Source organism: Sander lucioperca, chromosome 4 (assembly GCF_008315115.2).
Source record: "Sander lucioperca isolate FBNREF2018 chromosome 4, SLUC_FBN_1.2, whole genome shotgun sequence".
Taxonomy (NCBI): domain Eukaryota; kingdom Metazoa; phylum Chordata; class Actinopteri; order Perciformes; family Percidae; genus Sander; species Sander lucioperca.
In genome coordinates, this window is record NC_050176.1 from 5,903,459 (window position 1) to 5,926,640 (window position 23,182).

At 41.4% G+C, this 23,182-nt stretch overlaps 1 protein-coding gene across 3 annotated transcripts in view; it reads left to right on the top strand.

Annotated features, from left to right (window-relative positions):
- The window catches only part of sh3pxd2aa (SH3 and PX domains 2Aa), a 139,340-nt gene extending 123,326 nt beyond the window's left edge, over positions 1-16,014 (top strand). For 2 of the 3 annotated variants that reach the window (XM_031284629.2, XM_031284630.2), the window contains 6 exons: positions 3,327-3,444; positions 8,136-8,539; positions 8,654-8,668; positions 9,098-9,147; positions 9,641-9,760; positions 10,690-16,014. In XM_031284629.2, the coding sequence (XP_031140489.1) occupies positions 3,327-3,444; positions 8,136-8,539; positions 8,654-8,668; positions 9,098-9,147; positions 9,641-9,760; positions 10,690-12,711 (2,729 nt within the window). In that variant the 3' untranslated portion in view covers positions 12,712-16,014. The remainder of the gene's footprint in view (positions 1-3,326; positions 3,445-8,135; positions 8,540-8,653; positions 8,669-9,097; positions 9,148-9,640; positions 9,761-10,689) is intronic. The other variant, XM_031284631.2, reaches the window with a different exon arrangement.
- The last annotated feature ends 7,168 nt before the right edge of the window (positions 16,015-23,182 follow it).

Genomic DNA, 23,182 nt, shown 5'->3' on the forward strand with positions numbered 1-23,182 from the left:
AAAACAGCAGCTGCTGCTGACTGGAGTCATGTCATTTCCAACTTTTTCATTCACCACCACACTTCACTTTCTGACTGTGTTACTATCTGTTGACATGCTGTCCAATTACTTTAATGCTGTCTGTCTGGGTTCAACAGTGCTTTGGTTATCCCTAAATCAAATACAGCTGTGTGCAGGTACAGTAGTGGTTTGTGTTGGTGTTTAATTGCTTGGCACATCCAATGGCTTGGGTTGGCTATTGGAAATAATGTGAGTACCAGAAAGTTAAGACAACCAAAGGCAAGATTCCATGCATTTCACTATGGAAGTTTGAGAAGCTGATATTTGACCCATCCCAAATTTCCAAAATCCTCCCCACTCTCTTCTCATCCCCTTTTGCTATGTGAATGGAGACACTACTGTCCCTGCCTGATAATGCATTGCTGAGCTAGCGATAAGAAACGTGTGAGTGAGGTTTTACAGCTCTGCACAGACACTTGAGATACAGTTTGATTTAGGAGCACTGGCAAAGGACAAAAACAAAGAGCAATCACGAAGGATTTATGTTCTCGCAGGATGTAATTTGCTAATAGAAGAGAACAGACGTATACTCTGCAGCCTGTTTTCTGACACAGACTTCTTTGCCTTTTTCGTTACACTTCATAAAGAAGAGGGGATGTGAGCCGGAGCTCTTGACAATAAAACAAGTGCGCGCTCGGGACCGAAATTAAATTACAGCACATCTCTTTTTGACTCCCCCGTGCTCTCACACAACGCCAGGTCAGGGTGTCTTGACCTCTCTGGGGATGTTGATTGGCTACTGACAGCCAAGTGACCTCACTGTGCACTCAGGAGGGGTGGCGTCTCGCATTCCAAAATTTAACACAAGCCTGCCGTCCTCTGCCCTGCCCTGACTGCTATCATTTACAGGAGGTCCCTAATCTGATTTATAGAATCCCACTGACTGCTCTCAACTCACTGTTCTGTCCCTGCAGTGTGACGCCAACACACACACACACACACACACACACACACACACAAAGATGGACACTGAGGCACGTGTACAGCTCATGAAGACACACGCAGATGTGATTTATAGAATCGTTCATCTTTTATTCCGGTCTTCAGGGAATTAAAAGCAACTACATGATAAACTACACAACACACACAGTTCCAAAGAGTTTGTCAGTAGGAACTTGTTTCGGTGGAACATTTGCACCCCACAAAAGAAAACGCCTCATACAATATTAAATGAAGTTAACTGTTCACACATTACAGTAACATAAGCTATTTAAATTAGCTGGATACATGCTGTTCACACAATACAGTAACATAAGCTATTTAAATTAGCTGGATACATGATGGTTAAATGTCATATTGCTCTTACCAATGTATCACTGTGTGTACTTTGTCCACAGCAATTCCCACTGATCTGTCCCAAACATCCCAGTTAGAGAGTAAATGCTGTAAACTTATTCTTTAGAAATCTTTACAATCATTCCCCAAAAGAACCAAGCAGGCCTGCCTTGTTGCACGATCCAAATATTTCTTCAAAACTTGCCATTTTCAGCGTGTAGCCTGCTAGCTCAAAGTGTGTTGTTTTCCGTAGCGAAGCGATTTTGAGAACAACAACACAGAGAGAGCGGAAGGAGAGGGGCAAAGCCTGACATCGGATGTGAAACTTTATCCTAGAAATGTACTTCCGTTGATCCAGACTAGTAGTACATTGATATAAACACGTAACAAACACACACATTTAGGTAGACGTTCCAGATTTCTCTGTAAGCCAACCCATTTGTTATTCCCTGTCTTCCCTGCACTCGCCCCAACCTCTACACACACACACACACACACACACACACACACACACACACACACACACACACACACACACACACACACCTTCACACATCATGCTTTGCAAGCTGAGGTTCAGGGCCAGACATTCCACTCTTCCACATTATTGACCTCAGCTGCTCTGTAATGACAGGCAGGACAGGAACTTGAATCCCCGCTGTCTGGGCCTACCCCACCTATTGGAAGCATGCATTCAGATGAATAAGCACACATACCTCTGAGACATCATCCCTGCCCCTCACATTTCCTTGACCAATTTTATTACTGTACCTCCAGCCAACTAAGGTCACATTCTCTCCTGTCTAATGTTTAGATCCAACCCTACAGCCATGTCTTCCTCCTTTTCTTCATATTTTCGGCCACTTCAGTCATCAAATTGCGTACACAGATTTGTATTCCCCTCCATACTATACCAATTCATCAGCCAAGGTGCTGTCCACTGATCATCCCTTCCACTGCTGGGAAGCCAATCTTTCGTCTCCTCCTCTGCTCCCATCTTTTGCCTCGGTGTCTATAAATCCCCTAACCTTCTACTGCTCCCCACTAAGCCAATTGTAGAATTTCCTTCCCCACAGGGTCTTGGAAGAACTAGCAGAGCGTGAGAGAGGAGTGGCGGTCAGATATAGATCTGAGAAGAGAAATCTTGGTCCAAATATCTTCTCAAGGGAGGCTGCTGCTACAAGAGGAATCTCCCTCTGGAGACAGAACATTGGATCATGGTCCAGATAGCTTGAATGAGGCCTGGTGGGGATAGGAAACGAGCAGCAAGGGGGAGCGGTTCCGCCAGTAGAGGGAGCCAGTTGTCATTATTGTGTAGGACAGGTGCCTTCAACGTTTTATAAGCCTTAACTGAGGGAGATGAATCAGGGACCGCCTACTACATATATAGTATAACATTAAGTTGCATATTAAACTGGGCCTACAGTAATGTGTGGGTGGCCTAAAGCCTTTATTATTATTATTATTATTATTTTTAGTGCATAAAATATTAAGCTATTAAAAATAATAACTGTTGGCATGATTTTATGAATCATGTTTTAATGTTAAACATGCATGTGGCACAGTGAATCTTTAGGATTAACTATCTGTGGATGGCTGCCTTTGTGACTACCTTACCTATAGACCACTTTGGATATCATCAATGTTTTTTTTTTTTCACAAATAGGCTGATTTATATTTGCTAATTGGATTCTTTCAAAAAATAAAATAAAATAATTAACAATAATTTGGTGCCCCCACCTGCACTAACTCTAAGGACTGTTGAAGATCTCTGGTGTAGGACTAGGGGGAGAGGATTGTGTTTGTGTTGCTATGGAAACAGTCGGAGCATTTTAAGTAGGTCACACTCTGCTTTTTCTTCCCCTCATGAGGACCTCTGGAAAGATGTAAACGATACAATGGTCTAACCCCTTCAATGGGAGCCTGTTTCATGATAACAGTTGACTCACTCTGCTACTCTTTCTCTTTGCTTTACCCCTGCTGACCTCCAGAGGAGAAATACATGACCATACAGCCGCACACCAGTCAGGGGAAGGATGAAGTCAGCTTTGAGAAAGGCGTCACCGTGGAGGTGATCCAGAAGAACTTGGAGGGCTGGTGGTACATCAGGTGAGTAAATGCTGAGGAGTAAAAGGTGCTCAGCTCATAAGAACAAAGCATATATATTCACACACACATATATATATATATAATTGCAATTATAATACATAATTGCGAAAGGGTTCTCCAATGTTTTCTCAGTTAGCCTTTCAAAATGATATCAGATTAGTAAACAGAATGTGCCTTTGGAACATTGGATGAATGGTTGCTGATAATAGGCAATGTAGATATTGCATTAAAGATCAGCCACTTCTTTCTACAACAGTCGAGAACCCTTTTGTAATTATGTAAGCACATAATGTAATCTGAAAACTGCTGCCCTGATTAAAAAAACAATGCAACTGGTATTCTGTCTATAATGGAGTGGAATGGAAGTGACCCCAAACTTTTGACCGTTAGTGTGTGTGTGTGTGTGTGTGTGTGTGTATATATATATAAAATAACAAAATAACGCATTCATTTCGATTAATTAATCTGAGAAAAAATAACACGTTAAAAAAAATAACATAGATTAATTCATTCCATATTGACGTTTGACCCGGAGCCGTTCTAGCCACCATTGGACTGTAAAATGAAGGAGGGAGATGAGAATGTGCTGCCTGGATCATTAATTGGAACATTTACTTGTAAAAATCTTCTTCCTGCCAACCCTGGCTACCGAAATCTGGTGCCACTGATATGTCTGCGCTTCTCGCTGATGCTCTGAAGACGATACAGACAACACAAACACCGCTGCACGTGACGCTAGTTAACACTATACTCGACAGCAGCTAACGTTAGCCTACCGCTAGCTAGTTAACACTATACTCGACAGCAGCTAACGTTAGTGTACCGCTAGCTAGTAGCTGGATTAAACACGGTTAAAATGCTGACAGCTAACGCTAAACGTGTAAAGTTTGACTGTGTTTTACTGTAGAGGATTCAACACCGGTATGTAACAATCTGCAGCTGCCATCGGAAAAACAATACAGACGGTGCGTTCAATGAAACTGGTAAACTACAGCCTTGTGGTGCATTTGAAGTTATTGTAAATGTCCTTTTCCCATCTGGTGGTTGTTTTTGTCGTTCAACAGCAATTTACTAGTGAAATAAGTTATTGTTATTGTTATACATTATTATTAAATCATTTAATTTTGACCATATGGCCTTAGCAATAAACAAGCCGTTCTTTAATGTCACCGACTGTTTAGTACCCTTTTTTTTTCTTTTCTTTTTTTACTTTCTTAAAAAGTATCGGTTCAGGCACCGTTAATTATGTATGCGATTAATTTCAATTAATTAATCACAGAGTATGTAATTAATTAGATTAAATTTTGTAATCGATTGACAGCCCTAATATACATGTATGTGTGTATATATGTATGTATATAGATACATTTGTTTATATAATTTAATGAAGGGCAAAAAATGTATCATTGCTTTACCAAGCACTAACTAACCAATAACTAACTGAAAAACATCAGTCGCAACTTTACAATAGCCATGCAGATAATGTTTATAGATGGTTTACAAAGTATTTATTAACTACTTAACAAGGTATTATAGTCATCTGTTGCAACTTTATAATAACCATCCAGACACTGTTTATAGACGGTTTGCAAACCAACTAGTAACCCTTAACAAAGTGTTAGGAATATCTGGTCCATCTATCTATGTAATGTTTATAGATGTTTACAAACATGTTTTAATCATTACCCGATATCTAATATAGTATATGAGGGATATAATGTGTGTAAAAATAAACTGTTAATTTACAGCACTACTAATAATTAGTAAACATTATTAGAATTTATAATTTCATTGTTTGTTAACAGTAAAATGACTGTTTGCTAACAGTTAAATGACAATTAACTAAAAATGAAGTAACTATCAATTTACCATCTATTAATGATGGTTATTATAAAGTGTTACCGAAAATTCACAGGTAGATTCTTAGATGTGTGTGAATTAATTCTATTTGCACTTTGGGGGCGATCTCCAAAAAAAAAGCACTGCGGCATCGGACCAGACGTGTCCAGATACGGCCAATAGCTGCGAACTGTGTCCAAAACATGGACACAGTTACATTAAATGAAAGAAATGGAATCAGTCCAAAGCTTCGTTTTTTTTGTCAATCCAACTTCAGTCCTCAGAGAAAATTGTTGATCATCAGTGCTGTGGTCAAGGCAGCGCTTTACTGCAGCTCTTATTGGTTGCTTTAAAGTTGTATATAAATACATGTTGATTATTTGCGTAATGATATTGAGATTTCCATATGGCGCTCTCCACAGGTCAACTGGGTGTGCTGCATGGGATTTTTTTTAATGTGCATGTCTGTCTGTCTGTCTGTCTGTCTGTCTGTTTGTGCAAATATGTGTGTCGTTTACCAAGCCAGTGTGTATTTCCTGCCAGTTGTTTGTTTCCTTGTATCCCCGGGGGCTAAAGAGAGTGGAGCTCCACTGCACAGCTGATTACTATCACATGCTGTCTCGTGGCATGTGACAAACACATGCACACATAAGAGCATGTGCATGCTTACAGTATATACCCACAAACATACTCACTGTTAAAGGTGCTTATGTGTGATTGGGTGATATTTGTAGTAAATGGCTAATATGTTTACAAAGAGCTTGTTCAAACAGCTGGTTGGGAAATTTTCCTTATCCAAATCGAGGCTCTAAGGATAGAGGGTGTCATATGCTGAACGGATTGTAAAGCCCCTTGAGGAAATGTGTGATTTGTTATCTATGGCTATATAAATAAAATTAGCATGTCTTGATTTGACACGCCTCGGCCCTCATTGCAATTGCACAACGAGTCGTTTCAGAGCCCATTGTCCAACAAGAAATAATAATCCAGATGTAATCCAGATGTAAGTCCCAGTGGGCCGTTTATATACAGGGAAGTCCAAGCGTGGCCTTTTTCTGTTATAGGAACCTCATTAAACCTACAGGGTTAACTAACAAATCAAAGCACAGGTCAAATACATTTTCCCCAAAGATGGTTTCTGTCATTTTAGGTAGTTCTGATCATGCTGATGTTTGTTCAAATGTTTATTTTTCTGATACGTTTTTTTGTTTTGTTATTTGATGCTATAAAAACGGGGTGAAACGTCATTATTGACAGCTGAGATTGAGTCACGTTTGGTCGGACGGGTGTATGGGCGGGACATTGATACCACATCCTCACGGCCCGATCACTTCTGCGCACTCTGGCTTCAAAATTACAAGATGGCAGGACCCATATCTGGGATATTTTGGCTTCACTTTTGGATAGTGGGAGGGGGTGGGGGGTCCATCTTCTTTTGCAGTCTATGGTTCGGACATGTTTCACATTAAGAATTCAATCACATTATGTTCAAAACTTGTGTCAATATGGACGTGTTACACATCGTTAGATCGGTTAGATTCTCCACAATCCAATCGTCCAGTTCATTTTACAGAGATCATAAGCACTAAAGCATGATTCATAATCCTATTTATTAATGGCCTATATATATTTCTCTGGTCCATAAATGTTCACCGATCAAAAGAATCAAAGGCGTTTTTCATGAATATTATTCCAAGTTCTGAATATCGTTGTGTGGAGTCCATTGCTAACTGTCTGCTAAGTTCAGTATAAAAGCATTTAGCACAATTTGTTTACTTGCAGAGGTTCAGGGGACCACATACTGAAAATTCCCTAGCTCCCATAGGGTTAGGCCTAGAGGTCTTAAACTTTATACAGGTGTTGTTAACAAGATGTAGAAAGTATGTGTGGTGTTTTACATAGTGTGGCATTAAGCATGTCTTAGTTATTGTTGTTAAAATATGACTTATTATAGACTAGGGGTAAATAACTGTTTTGAACCATGTTTGAACTGATGTAGTGTAGGTAGTGTTTTAATCACATGCTAAACAAGCCCATTTTCGGTCACTAGAATAATTTAGCTTTCAAATGCAGCCTCATATATGCATTTTGGCATTGCAGTCTTTCTGTGTCCATTTGATGGCTAATAGACGAAAATAGAAGAAAAAAGGTGCATAGTATCAGGTTATGGGGACTCCTTGTGGTCGTGCATTTGGAGTCATGCAACAGGGAAGCAGAAATGATCACATCTCTTCTGAGCAGAAAATGGCTCACCTTCAGGCAAATGACTAATGGAAACATTATTTATTGTTTCACAAAGCATTCTAAAATGACTCATTTAGCTTAACAATGAATGTTGAAATGTGGGGAAGCAGTGTCTCTTTGCATATTGAGTCTGTTTACTTGCCTTCGGCTACCTCCATGTCACTAGAATTAAAATAGTGTCTGTTTTTCAATACACAGTTTCTTATTTGGTGTATTTTATTGATTACTGAAATGCCAGAAAATGTAGAAATTAAGTTGTTTATTCATTCTAGGTATGATTTATGGTCCAACTAATACTTTGTGCCCTATCTTAAAGGGGTACTCTGGTGACACAGAAGGCAGATTAATAAAAGAGTGGTCAAAATCACGCAACAGAGGCTAAAATATCCAGATATTTTTGTCCCTTGTATGGGTAAATATCCAAAAACTCTGGATCCTACATTTCCCATAATGCCTGGTAAATGTCCACATCTTTCAAACTCCATGCCCCCATAAAGTGACGTTTATGCGTACAATTGGTGCAGTGCCTCCTTAAATGATAGAAAACAGGGGAAAATTCAAGAACATACACTATAAAGATATTCTGTCTTTATGCATTTTACCCACAGATACTTAGGGAAAGAGGGCTGGGCCCCTGCCTCCTACTTGAAAAAGGTGAAAGAGGACTTCTCCCCCCGCAAGAAGACCCTGACAGGCCCCGTGGAGATCATCGGCAACATCATGGAGATCAGCAACCTGTTACAAAAGAAGTCGGTCAGCGAGAAGGACATCCAGACAGACGGAGAGGGTAGCACCACGCCCGAGCGCCACATCTCCAAGAGCGAGATCAGCCTGCCCATGCCCTATAACTCTGAAATCAATGCTGAGACGGGCAGGAGGCTGAGTGCCGGCCGTGACACCAACAGCCCATGTCTGGGAATAGCAGCGAGTGCTGCCCTAAATGAAAATAAAGGGAGGGGCGAGCCAGGGTCCCCAGCTGTTGCCAGAGTGGCACCTCATAGAGTGGAAATTGGTAAGCATTTATGGTTTGTTAGGAGACAATCGAGCAGTAAATGCATTGTAGCAAAGAGGAGGATTTGTAGTGTTTGTATCAGACATTAAGACATGTTATTTTCCTTTTGTGTAGGCTTTGATGCTATAGGTAAGCTAAATGGCTGATGGTGTATCTAATGGTGATGGTGGTGTAATCTAATTGCATATACTTTGTCACACTAATCTATGAGGCTATTTAACATGGGATTGTGGGCTTGGTGTGTGGATTTCCATTTTACTCACGTACTAAGAATCTATGTCCAATTTTTGTTTACTAGCTCATGTTCCTTATGGCATTATATTTGTGCCTTATTCCTGAGCATCTGTTTTTCAAGTACATAAATTATATTTTATAGAGAAATTATCACTCAAAGAACATTTTAATTTGAGACTGCCAGCACTTAAGGCTGGTGCAATGGTATAAGTATTTCTTTCTTTGCGCACACAGGAATGAGGCACAAATATGACTCCATAGTTGTTTGATGTAGGTTAGGTGTATTACAAATACGTTTTAATGGGATGTTTCTTTGTTTGTCAGGGTCTCCAAATCTGAGACAAAAACCTCCCCCACGAAGAGAAACCAACTTGGTAAGACAACTTCACAAGCTACTGGTTCCTAACAAGACCCAAGAGGGCTTTCTTTAATATGATTGTTATTCAACAGAAACATGTACAGTAGGCATCACCGAACTACCTTTGATCACAGTAAAGAATGTTGTAGCACATTTACAAACACGGGTTCTAGCTGAAAAAGATTTTAAAAAAGCAGTATGAATACAGTAAATAAGAATATAAACATAAAAACAAAATTAATTAGCTCCCAGGTTGCTGCGAGAGTTGGCATAGCAACCATTAAAGCACAGTAACACCACAAGCATCATTTCAGCATGTCTTTGATTATCTGAATCTACCACTGCCCACATTTAAATACTATACATACTGTTATATGTTTATATTATCATCATATGCAGCCTCCATATTATGCCTTTGGTCATACTCATTCTTAAGACGTAGTCAGACATAGTATAATGCTGGTTAGATATGATGTCAGCTGCTCACATCTCTCCCCTTTGCTGCACAGGGATTCCAGTTACCCAAGCCACCAGAGCCCCCTGCTGTGGAAGCAGAATATTACACTATAGCAGATTTCCAGTCCTCAATCTCCGATGGCATCAGTTTCCGTGGAGGACAAAAAGCTGATGTAAGAGGCCAGATCTGCATTATTGTCGCTGAGATTAGACAGTCAGGGCTCATTGAATATGTATGTCAATGTTGTGCTCCTCAGATAGACAGGAAAGCTACGGCAATAGAGATGCGGCATTGAGATTTGTGTTTGAACGAGATGATGTAGAGAGAATCTGCTCTGCAGCGACTCAGGTAGAGAGTTGAAGATAGCAGATTCCTTCAAGGTTTTTTTCTGTTATGTATAGCTAGCAAAATTAACTTTTGTCATTAATATCTTTGCAGTGGTGGAATGTAACTAAGTGCATTTACTCAAGAATAGTACTTAAGTACATATTTGAGGTACTTGTAGTTACTTGAGTCATTTCTTTTCATGTCACGTTCTACTTCAACTCCTCTACATTTCAGAGAGAAATATTGTAATTTTTACTCAACTACATTAATCTGACATCTTAAGTGACTTGTTATGTCACAAATTACAGTTTTTGCAGACAAAACACATGTAGTTTATAAAAAACAATCTTTTATTATAAATAAAACTACCCAACAATATAATTTATATAGGCCTACAAATAAAGCTTGAATTGATTAGCTGATAAAACACGTAGTTGATTGAAAGAACTGTTTTGATCGTTTTGCAGTTTCTGAAACGTAATCATATTTCTGCATTGAGTACTTTTACTTTTAATACAAGTACATTTTCCTGATGATACCTTCATACTTTTACATAAGTAACATTTCCAATGCAGGGCTTTTACCTGTAACAGAGTATTTTTAAAGTGTGTTATTAGTAGTTTTACTTAAGTAAAGGATCTGAATATTTCTCCCACCACTGTATCTTTGCAAAAAGACTGCAATATCAGATGTAATTACAGCAGTCTTGGATCACCTGATGAAAAAACAATGAATTCTTTACTTAGCTTTTATCTTTCATGTCTTGTTGTGTAGGTGATAGAAAAGAACCCTGGAGGCTGGTGGTATGTGCAGATTGGAGAGATGGAGGGCTGGGCCCCCTGCTCCTACATCGACAAGCGTAAGAAGCCCAACCTCAGCCGTCGGACCAGCACCCTGACCCGGCCCAAAGTCCCACCGCCAGCTCCGCCTGTCAAAAAACAAGAGTCTGAGGAGGCTCCCCGTCCTGCTAACTCTGCCTCTACAGTTTCAGAGCCGGCTAGCAGGCCTGTGTACGAGGAACCTGAATATGATGTTCCTGCAATTGGATGTGAAGGTGAATCAGACACAGATTCCCTAAAGGATGAGCGCGCCCTGGATGTGAAGATCAGCAACGTGGTCAGCGACAAGTACCGCTGCTCCCCTCCTTCCTGCAAGGCCTCTCCTCCTGTCTGCAAGGCGTCCCCTGTGTTCACTCATCGAAGAGCGTCTTTCAAGTCTGTAGAGGAGGTTGCAAAAGAGGAGTGTATTTATGAGAATGACGGCTTCAGGCCAAGCAGTAGTGTTGAAAGAACTTCAGTCAAAGGTTCCAGTGAGCCAAATTCCCCAAGGAGCTACCGTTCTTCCACAGTCCCACGCAAGCCCTCAGGATCTTCACCTGTAGCTGGTAGACCCATGAAGACCATGACGCCAGAGATGAACCGGAGAAGCCAGACCCTGGGCAGACACATAGATATCAGCCTCAGGTCGCAGGACAACAGCCCCCACTCTTCATCAGATGAATTGAGCAGAGGCCCCAAGAAAGGTCCTGTCTTAAGCCGGGATGTGGAGCAGAGAATAGGTCAGAGCCCCTCCACCAGGCCCAAGCCTTCTGTCAGACCTAAACCACTCCTGACCAAATCAGAACCCCAGAGTCCTGAGAGGATGGACATCAGCTCTTTGAGACGGCAGCTGAGGCCTACAAGTCAGTTCCGGCCTCATGGCCTCAAACCTACTCGTGGGGACGACTCTGAAACAGCCTCCGTCATCTCATCAGAGGACTCGATGTGTTCGCGCAGTACCTCAGATCTCTCTTCGGTTTACTCCAAAGGGAGCCGTGGTGACTCAGACGTGGAAGGCCCCAATCTCTACCGCTCCCTGGATGCCTATAAGAAGGTCCAGGACTCTGAGATCAGCTTTCCAGCCAGGGTGGAGGTTGAGGTTCTGGAGAAGCAGGAGAGCGGTTGGTGGTACATCCGATGGGGATCCGAGGAGGGCTGGGCTCCCTCGTACTACCTGGAACCTGTCCGACAAGTTGGCGATGCAGGTGGGTTGGACCTAGATGGACACGGGAGTGGGGGGAGTAAGTCCAACAGCCTGGAGAAAAACGAGCAGCACGTTTTGGCCCTCAATAACATCAATATCCAAGGTCTGAGCCAACAGCATCAAGGCATGAGAAGGAACACTCCGCCAATTCCTTCCAAGCCTCCGGGTGGCTTCTCGAAGCCGTCAGGGATGGTTAATGGAGGTGTTCGGATGAGGAACGGGGTTCGCCAGGTGGCAGTGAGGCCTCAGTCTGTATTTGTGACCACAACACAGCCAGCCAAGGATTCTCACTACATGACAGGGTCTCTGAGACGAAATGACTCTCTCGGCAGAAATGATCACTATGGCTCTGGTTCTGCCACCCTTGGTGTCCGCCGAAATGCCTCCTTCAGCACGGTGCGGCCACATGTGGTTGTTGAAAGTCAGTCGAGGCCTGCCGAGCGCTCCGGCCTGGGGTCCTCAGGGAGCGCATTCAGCACAAGTAATGTCCAGGACGCCCTTAGCAGAGTTAACCAACGCAACGGCATCCCTGTGTCCACAGTTCGACCCAAGCCCATAGAGAAGAGCCAACTGATCCACAATAACCTTGGCAGGGATGTGTACGTGTCCATCGCTGACTATCGTGGTGATGAGGAAACAATGGGTTTTACTGAGGGCACCTGTCTGGAGGTGCTGGAAAGAAACCCCAATGGTTGGTGGTACTGCCAGGTGCAGGACAGCCTGCTTCCCCGCAAGGGCTGGGTCCCCTCCAACTACCTAGAGCGGAAAAAATAAAACCAACCCCACATTCTTCCCCTACCCTTCCCCCCACCTCCCCCTTTTGATGTCTCCAAGGACGTCGGTGGCATCACTCTTTAAGAATGTTACCTGCAGTCTCCCGTAAGCAATATGTCCTTGAAAAATGTACATTCATGACTGCGTGTAAAAAGAAAGATGTTTAATCTGATGAGGAAGGACACTTTTAGTGCTGGTTTACTAAAATGTATACGAAGAGGAGTGTAAAGATTTTAAATATTTGAGAGACATAAATGTGGGATTGGTCATTCTTGGGTGACGACATTTGAAGAGGACAATGTCTTTGAGATAACATGGTATGAATGGGAGTGATAACCTCTTAAAGAGGTTTGCGTCATGTAATACAGACGTTGAGCAGGGTATTGGTTATGCTTATTCCTGCCCATCACTGAGTCTGATGGTCGATAAGTGCCTTTTGTATTTGATCACCTGAATGGAGGTCCTAAATGGTGGATGGCAAAACATGAAATCAACCAAATCTTTTAAGAGTGCCATAGGCCTATGAACACCACCAAGAATAATTCCATACCCAGTTAAGAGCGCCACTATAGAGTGCAAACAAAGTGCAAAGTTTCGATCTAGAGTTCTTTAATTGGTCCAACGCAGATTAAAGAAAGAAAAACAGAGATTTAAGTGACTCAGTCACCAGAGAATTGATTTGTTTCAAGCCAAACTAAAAGAACTTTTTAATCTCGTTATCAGTTTTTTTTTTTTTCGTTTCATTGTTCATGTTATAATGCCTTGTGTTGGTGCAAGTCTTCCTTAGAGAATTATTTCTGCTTTCTTGTGACATCTGTTTATCCACCGACAGCCTCGAATTGGAAAAGTTAAAGCTCCTGCCTCATGTCATGTACCAGCTGACACTGGTAAAATATACAGGATTCAGGTGCTCAGGTTTCATAAATTGGCTTAGTTTTGTCGTAGATCATCAAGCCCCAGAAAAATATGTTAATATTCATGCTTTTAATCCCAGATGTAACTATCTGGGATAACAAATGTATTAAAAGAAAACCTGTGAAACTTGAAAATAACAGTTGCATGTTTTAGTTTTCTGGAAATTCAAAGGAACAACTTGTAACTTGTAACAAAACCACCTCATATCTTGGTAGTTAACAACCTAATAGGAAAAAATAGGAAAACAATTAGTTTACAAAGGTTTAGGTTTACTGTAGTGGGTAGTTCCAGGAATATTTGATTTGTATATATTTTGTTTTGTATACATATAATAATACCACTGTTGTGGAGATGTATTGAATACGTACTGGAAATGCGGTGAAATAATTGAATCCCAGGGACATATTTGCATAGCATTTATCCCAAAATGTGATCAAACCAAAGAGAAATGTCATTTCATTGGCAATTTTTCGTGATTTTACTATTTATTTATGGTACAAGTAATACAGTTTATTCAACAACATGCCTAAAACGAGAAAAAAACAATACCTGGAAGCACACATTTTCTCAAAATAGAAATCTATGAAACTAGAAGTAAACAAGTAACTTGTAATAGATATTGCGGTGCAGTATGGGTTTTGACATTAAATAGAAGACATAGTGTATCAATTTGTTTCAAAGTTTAGGGATTTTTTTCACATCTTCCAAATTATAGTTAGGTTTTATATAATATATTATAAGATCATAACTTACCAATCACCTAAAAATACCAAGTCAGAAATAATTCTCCCCAAATGCAGAAATAAAATTTCTGAGCTAAAATCCAACTTTCAAAATTCAAATGGCTGATGTTCAAGACTGCTGAAATACATTTTCTAATGAGCGGTGTGAGCTCTCTGTATGAGGCTGAACACTAACTCTTTATTATGTTTCTGCTGGACAGTATCACAGTATTAAAGTACAGTACCTGCTAGATCGCAGTTATCTATTTTAGCGAAAACCATATTTGTTTTTTGTTTGTCAATCTGTTACTCTGTGATCACACAGCGGCAATAACGAGGAACGAAGTGGTTCTGTTTTGTGAATTAGTGCCCTTTAAACCTGTTTTAACGGTGCATTAATGTAAAGATGCAGTAAATACTCAGCATATTATTTATTGAATATGTTTTGGTAATTATTTAATTGCTCTCTTTTTTTTCCCCCTCACCTCAAATGAGAGGTGGAACTCTGTAATGAGTTCTCTATATGGCAGTGGCCATGCCAAAGTTGGACTAGAATTGGAGAAATAGAGATCTCTTGTGGGAGGTCAAAGGTACTACAACAGGATTGTTATCCCATCCACAAGGCTTACCAGCCATCCTACCTCAGTGCAATAAGAAATGCACTGCTGGTCAGTGAGTCTCACTAAAAAAAACTGTACAGCATTTTTCTTTTTTTTCTTTGAAAGCTCAGTGCAGCTAAAATATTTTTGTAGCACGTGTCTTGTATTCGAACATAATTTATTTTTTTGAAAAATTGAAAAGTTTCCCTTTTTTCCCCTCTATGCTGTGTGCTGCAACTTTAGCAAATCATGGGCACTTCCTTCATCTTTATTGTGCTTTACATAATGCCTGATTTTATGTGTATTTATTATAAATAGTTGTATTTCTTATTATGGTTTGACAATCACCTTATTCCCCCACTCAAAATATTAATGTAAAGCATTGTACAGATTATCCTTGTCACACAAATTGGACTTCACTCACCTTAGTATGCAAAATGCTCACCCAGCAGTCAACAAAAAAAAAATCGACATAAAATGACATAATTTAGTCAAATATGTGAGGAATTTCCATTCATTATGGTATATGAAAATTAAAAAGCTAACCATGTAAGTACCTAAAAATAATAAGATTAAGAATTAGGATTTTGATACTTGCTGTCCGGCAACAAGGCCCCTTCCCATCGAGACGAAGGCATTATGTAAATGTGTTCAATCACTTTGTACATTTCGCTCCAGCACAGATTATAATTGCATATTGCTTGTTTTTTTGATTTGGGCTGAATTTACTTGGCTGAAATAGCAAGGGAATCGTTCTGTATCAAGCATACATTTAGCTGTGTAGCATCTATCTTTATTCATGCTTTTATCTTCTTTCTTTTTTTTCTTATTTCCTCTTTTTGTCAAATTCTGAAATGTACCCGCGAGGAAATGTGCAATAGATAAGAAACACATCATGCTTCAACAAGAGGAAAAATATCACAGGTCTAGGAAAAAAAAAACGTGAACCATGCCATTACATCTGTTGGGAGTAGATATTCCCAGTCAAACTGCCAGTCATGAGCTTTTGCCATCATTTCAAGTGTATCATTTTAAGTCAATCTTGAAGAGCAGATGTGACATGCTCTGAAAGCATTGGAGAACTCATTGGACCAAAGCAGTCGTATGTGACATCTCATTATCTCCTGACGTGATGGACTTTTATACCAACGAGCATGAGAATCTCTGCTCCTCCTGCAGTGGACAGGAATCTGTGAATGGCATGGCAGAAACCCACTGACCCATTCTGTATTGAGATTACAGCCATCTGTCTGGGGTCTTCACAGATGGAGAGTCATGGGCCCATCATCAGGGGCCTCAGTGGCCCTGTTCTGAGCTGTCACGTTCGTGCCTGAATGGGATTTTAATAGTTTCTTGTTTCTGTGTTGTTGTTGTTGTTATCCTCTTTTTTCTGTTTTGTTTTTCTGGAATGTGTCCTCTCTGCACCTACGCCGAGGCCTCTTTCTATATTTACCCCTCCATTGTCAAATGGAGGTCAGACTTCTCCTCACAAATCACCACGGCGAGAGGTGACATTTGGAACCGTCGACGGGAGAGTCTTGGCGGTAAACAGCAGAGCGGGGAGATGAACGCCGCTTCCGACCATTTCAGTTCAATCTATCAACTTCCAGGACGTACGCCAAAAATAGAAAAAAAAATTCTCTTTGCTTAACCCCAGGCAGGCCTTATCTATGTGCTACAGGTGAATATGTCATTGTGCTAAAGACTTTCTGAGTGTACAGGCCGATACATGGAGTTCCCTCTATAGCTGAGGGGGCTTATGTCTGTAAATCCTTTTGTTGGGATAGTTTTTAGTTAAACTCCACCTTAGTGGTTATAATACCCTGATTTGTCTTCTTGCCGAGAGTTAGATGAGAAGATTCCTGCCACGCTCATGTCGTTAAAGTCACCCTCCACTCAAACATACCAGCATGATTCTGTGACCTCACAAGTGGTGGCCAATCGTGGTCCAGTGTGCAACCATAGGCTGTAAAGATAATGGACGTAGCAGCCGTGACATCACGCATTGGTTTGTGGACTACTGTTTTGAAGCCTCGAGTTTGGCAATTTGGCCGTCGCCATCTTGGTTTTTTGAAACCAAAAGGTGAGGTTTTTTTGGACGAGAGTGCGGCACTGGTTGTTTACTGAGGTAATAAATCAAGGAGGAAGAAAGGTCATTTTCTCACATAAGTCTATTGAAACAGAAATTAGATAGAATGCAGGTTTAAGGAACTTCAGCATTGGTTTTTCATTTTTTAGGCCCGGAAGCTCTGTCCATTATTTTACAGTTTTTTTCTCACTTCCCTTAAACTGCATCCTCGGCTCCTCCACTTTCCTCCCTTCCTTGCGCCTTACTCCCTCCCAGAGAGGAAGCATGGGAGAGACACGAGGAATGGGAGGAGAGAGGAAACGAAGAAATCTGTTTTTAGTGGGATGAGACGTCCTTTCCTCTGAAGCGTCACGTTAATTCGTCAGCTGTATGGGCGGAGTTAGCAACAGCTTTCTGCTGCACGGCTTCTGGGAAGGCTTCTCTCGTGTATCCTCGCTCATAGCTCCTGGGATATCCATCCTCCGTCCTAGCTCCTCGATCCTCGAGGTAGGAATAAGAGCTTTGAGACGGCCTTCACGATGGAGGGCCAGAACAACTTCCGGTTCAGCCGAGGACCGAGGAGCTATCAGATAAGGGACGTGAGAAGCACCTTATGTGTGCAACTTATGCAAGTGTGATGTGGAAACCTGAAGCCTTCAGTGAACTGCACTGAGAATTGAATGAGAATCCAGTGAAGTAGGAGACAGCTCAGCGGTTAAACCTTTGATGTGAGGAAATATTTGCATATGCATAGATTCTGGAATTTTAATAAGGCAGAAAAAGTAGATATAATTGTAAGGATTTTGAACAAGGTCATTTAACGTTTTGTTGAAAAAAAAAACCCATATCAGACACATTATAATTCAAAGCAGAGCATTTTTATGTCTCAAACGATGTCTGTAGGGAATCTTTAAATAAGAAGCAAAAGACATGAGACAGTTAGCTTATCTTAGGTTAGAAAAAGTGCAGTACTTACTACTTAACACTTGTTAAAGCAACAACGTTGTAGTTTTGCACTTGGTTGACAAAGAAGATGCTAGGAAGTCACTGCACCTGGCCAAGAAATATTCCACCACATAAACCCCCATAACACCACAATTTGTCTTTTTTACTCTTTGTATCAAACAAATATGAGATGTACCCTAGAGGTGCTTGTGGATGGATTTAGTTTTCTTTGGACACTACCAGGTTAGCTGTTAACACCTGTTTCCAGTCTTTTTGCTAAGCTATGTTGCTAACTATCTCCTGGCTTTAGCTTTATATTTAGCGTAAAGACATGAGAGTGGCATCAATCTTCCCATCGAACTCTCTGCAAGAAAGTGAATACATGTACTTACCAAAAATGTCTAACTGTTCCTTTAAATGACAGGCTTCTTTTTCAATCATAGCAGTTCAGCCTATTTCATCAACAGCGCTCTGAAAACTGCCAGAATGGAAATGGATTTTGGCGGTGGTAATATTTCTTTGCATTCCTCGTGTGCGCACATGCCAACACACACTCAGCGATGACACGCCAGAGGAAATATATGGGTTTCTCCACATACAGTATTCCCACAGGTCAGCCGGCCGAGACTGCTCCGCCACGCCGGCACTCCGTTTCACTCCCCGCTCTCTTTTTATTTTAACAAATGAAAGGCACCTCTCAGACGTGAAGCACCTTAATCTCTGTAATCCCAAACACTAGCTGCTGCCATAGCGTAGGCTATTCCTTGTGGCTACACTTCCTTTCTGCTTCCCGCTTCCCTTTTTTTTTTTTTCTTTCTTTCTCTCACCACGTTTCCTCGACACAGCTGAGCAGTTTATTCCCAGTTTAATGATTGAGATATCCAGAAAGGTTTGGAAGGGGTTTGTTTGTGTGTGTGTGTGTGTGTGCTTGCTTGTGTGCTTGTGTGTGTGTGTGTGTGCGCGCGCGCATGTTTTTGCACAATGAGATGGATTGTTTGCAGGTGCACTCAGGAGAAGGAGGATTCGGAGGTCAAGGATGAGGATCCGCGAGAGCAGGATGCAGGGGAGACACAAGATGGATCAGATAGTGGATTCTAGGAAACAGGGTGAGAGGAGCGAGATGAAAGACTAGTGGGAACGGTTTCTACTCTTAAAAATAATTCCTTCCAACAGGGAGCCCATTTTATCCGACTCTTTACCCACCTTCAATAAACCCCACACCTAATGAGCTGTCCACTGCGGGACCGGAGCTGTGAGCTCATTACTCCAAACAATGTTTTAATTGCAGCATTTCATGTTTTCCAAGCTGCTTTGCAAGAAACTGCAAGTCAGTGGGAGACAAATGATGATCCAGGAGCTTATCTCACTCTCAGTCTCCGTCCATAGAATAACTTTAAAAAAACGAATTCCTTACTTCTGATTGTAGCTTCTTTTACTGTCAGTGTCTTCAGATCTTATGTAGCCCTGAGGGTGTGAGAGTCAGGCTCGGTGCTGAAAACGTTTTTTTTGGAATAAGACAAAAAGAATAGTGGATTCCCTAAAAAAAAAAGTGCCACAGGATTCGACGCGTTTGTTCCCATCTAATGAATAAAACGTTAATTCATAATGGAACAAAATGGCTTCAAAAGTCAACAGCACCTAGCTCTGGAATGGGGTGATTTCTAAGTTTATAAAGGCGGTTGTTTGATAGAAAGAGGGGTAGGTTTGATAAGAAAGTTGTAGTAAGTGTGCGAGAGCAGGTTTGAGGTATTTAGGGAGATGATTTTGTAGGTTTTTTAATGGTGGAGAGAAGAAGCGAAGCCGCAGAGCTTGGGCTAGAACAATCCCGAGCCTGTGAAGCAGGGAATGCTGTTTGTTCATGTCATCCTGAAAACTTCCTCACACAATCGCAGTTGTTTGATGCGCCAGCGGGCATCAGCGGGAGCCGTCTCCCAGCTGCAATAAAAAACAGGCTGTGTCGAGGAACGAGGCGCCCAGCTGTGTCTTTGTGGCACTTTTGTTTGTCTGTGTTCGAGTCCCTGTTTCTAATCAGCACAACCGTGTGTCTTAATTAACCTTTACCAGTTGGACGATCCTGCGGCGTTAACAGCGTCCTAATCAAGAACACGGCGCCTGCCTGCATTCTGCGGCGGGGCGCTTAGCCATATTTTTTTTGCGTTGGAGGCAAGCTGTCAAAAAGTGATTGATGTTGAGTTAGAGCTGACATAGATTTATGAGAAGGTGGAGCCTGTTTTTAGCTTGGATGTTGCAGTTCTAGAACAGCGTTTGTCACCACCCCGCTGTGGAGAGCAGTGTGCCAAAAAAAGACTTGGAAGCCCAATGCCATAAGCTCTCGATCTGTAAATTCTGACAAAAACAATCCGTTACCAGCATGTCACCCACACGAACAAACACAACAGCTACAGGCCTCGAGTTGGACCAAAGGAGGTGCTATTCTTTTTTATTTTCTCTTAGGTTATGCAAATAGTGTTTGACTTTTGCAAGCTTCTTGTTTTCAAAAGATATGCCATGAGGAGACTAAGGAAGCTTTATACCACTGCAAATGTCAAAGAATCCTCCAATGAGGAGTCATCCGCCCACCAAATCATACATGGTGACAGGGCCACACGCTAATCTCCTTAAACCATCATTCTGTTGTGTATAACAGTGCACCATAGGACAAAATACAGTGAAAGCAAATACTGTCCAAATTCCTTTCTGATTGGAGACATTCTGCACATGTGCATTCCTTTTGAAAACAGGGCATTTTCTTATCTATCGTTTCATTTTGAAAAGTCTTGTTCCTTTTTTTTTTAATATCTTGTACATGTTTACATTGTATCTCACATTGCCCAAAAGAGAAACAATATTAAATGTATTATCTTTGTTGTTTTAGACTGGCTTCGTTTTCATTTGTCTCACACTCCCAGCCACACATGCTACTGCAGACAAAGAGCAGCAAACCCCCTTCCTGCTCGAGACAAAGCTAGGTAGTATGTGACAGTAATATTACAGATTGAGACATTTGTCTTTATTTGCCTTATTGTGCCGGCCAGATGAAGGGAGTTTAGATGTGGAGGAGCAGAACAATGCAGCTGGTTATACAGTATGTATATAGCGAGGGATAAGTAATGAGCGAAAAGTGTGACGAGGTTGATAGCAATGAATGAAGACGAACGAGCTCTCGGCGCCCTGGTTTCCCACTGAAGAGGAGAGACAAGAATGTTTTGCTCTTTCTGTATGTATATGTATAAATATATATATTTATATATAGTTAAAAGTAGTTAATTCTGTCAGGTGGGAAATATCTATCAGAATGGACTACTTCCTCTATAAATGTAGTTAAAAGTAGTGTAGCTCATTCTATCAGTTGGGAAGTATCTTTCAGAATGCCCTACTCCATCCATACATGTAGTTAAAAGTAGGGTAGCTCAGAGCAGGCACACATATACTGAGAGGTTAATGCCTCGACACAGAGGTCCAGGGTTCGAGTCCGACCTGTGACGATTTCCTGCACGTCTTCCCCCTCTCTCTCCCCTTTCTCACTTAGCTGTCCTATCAATTAAAGGTGGAAAAAAAGTAGGTGGTAAACCACATTTATAGATGACGTAGTCCATTCTGATAGATATTTCCTACCTGTCATAATGAGCTACCCTACTTTTAAATTAAGCATTGGTTTGTTCATGCAGGACACGGAAGTCAAAGGCCCACTAATTGAATTATCATTTCAGCCAGTCACAACCAATCACAGCCATCAGGCAGTCCATTTAAATGTCTCCCTAATTCCTCTCTGCTTCCTGCTACTCCAATGCTGCCTCACACCGCTGCTGCTGGCAAAGCTTGCCTCCACCACCACAGCCTCCACCTTCCCGGTTTTGGGTGTCATCATAACTATGTCTGAAATAGTTTGGATGTCTTGGATTGGGCCTACTCTTGTGTACTTGGGGTTCTCAGCAGCGTGCTCCCTGTGTCATCTTAGCATGCTGCTTGGCTGATCTAGGGAGCATCATCAGAACGGAGCCTTCATCGCCAAGTATCACTGTATTTCCATTTGTTGCAATACATGGTTAAAAATATGGGTGCCTGCTTTATCCACTGAGCCAACCCGACCACAGAAATATGGTTTTAACACCACAACAAGCAGTTTGGAGCTCAATTCACATGATTCTGACATAGAAACGTCTTTTATAGAGCTTCTGGTAAGAAATGATAATAAGCCTGTATCAGTGATGGAACAATGCTTTTAACGCCACAAAAAGCAGTTAGGAGCTCAGTGCACATGATTCTGACACCTAGCACATCTTCATTAGAGTTTCTGGTAAGCAATGACTGCAAATCTGTTTTAGTCAGGTAAAGGTTTTCATGCCACAGGAGGCTGTTTGAAGCTCACATCCCATGATTCTGACATAAAATAATTTCAAAAGAGCTTCTGGTTAGCAATGACGGCAAAGCTGTTTTAGTGGTGGAAAAAAGTTTCTGCGCCACAAGTTTGGAGCTCAATACACATGATTCTGACAGAAACATATTTATTAGAGTTTCTGGTATAGATGACTGTAAAGCTATTTTACTGATAGGAACAAAGTTAACACACTACAAGGAGCTCTTTGGAGCTCAGTGCACATGATATGGAAACATCTTCATTAAAGCTTCTGGTAAGAAATCATGGCAAGGCTGTAGTGATGGAAATATGGTTTTGTTTTTTTAAGATTAATTTTTTTGGGCTTTTCCGCCTTTAATGGACAGGACAGGTGAGAAAAGGGGAGAGAGAGGGGGAAGACATGCAGGAAATCGTCACAGGTCGGAGTCGAACCCTGGACCTATGCGTCGAGGCATAAACCCCAAAAATATGGGTGCCTGCTTTACCCACTGAGCCAACCCAACCACAGAAATATGGTTTTAACACTACAATAAGCAGTTTGAAGCTCAATACACATGATTCTGACATAGAAACATCTTTATAAGAGCTTCTGATAAGAAATGATGGTAAGGCTGTGTCAGTGATGGAACAATGGTTTTAACGTCGCAAAAAAAACTGTTTGGAGCTCAGTGCACATGATTCTGCAACGTGTGTGTGTGTTAGTGTTAGTAAGACACCAGGCTGCACTCTGTTTTCTTCGGTCTTGTCACGCAACGTTCCTTGAAGCCCCGCTCTTGTTCCACTACACTCTCTGAGTGAGTGTGTGTGTGGAGTCCTTCTGACCTCCCAACCAACCTACACACACATCTGAGAAATGGCCTATTTT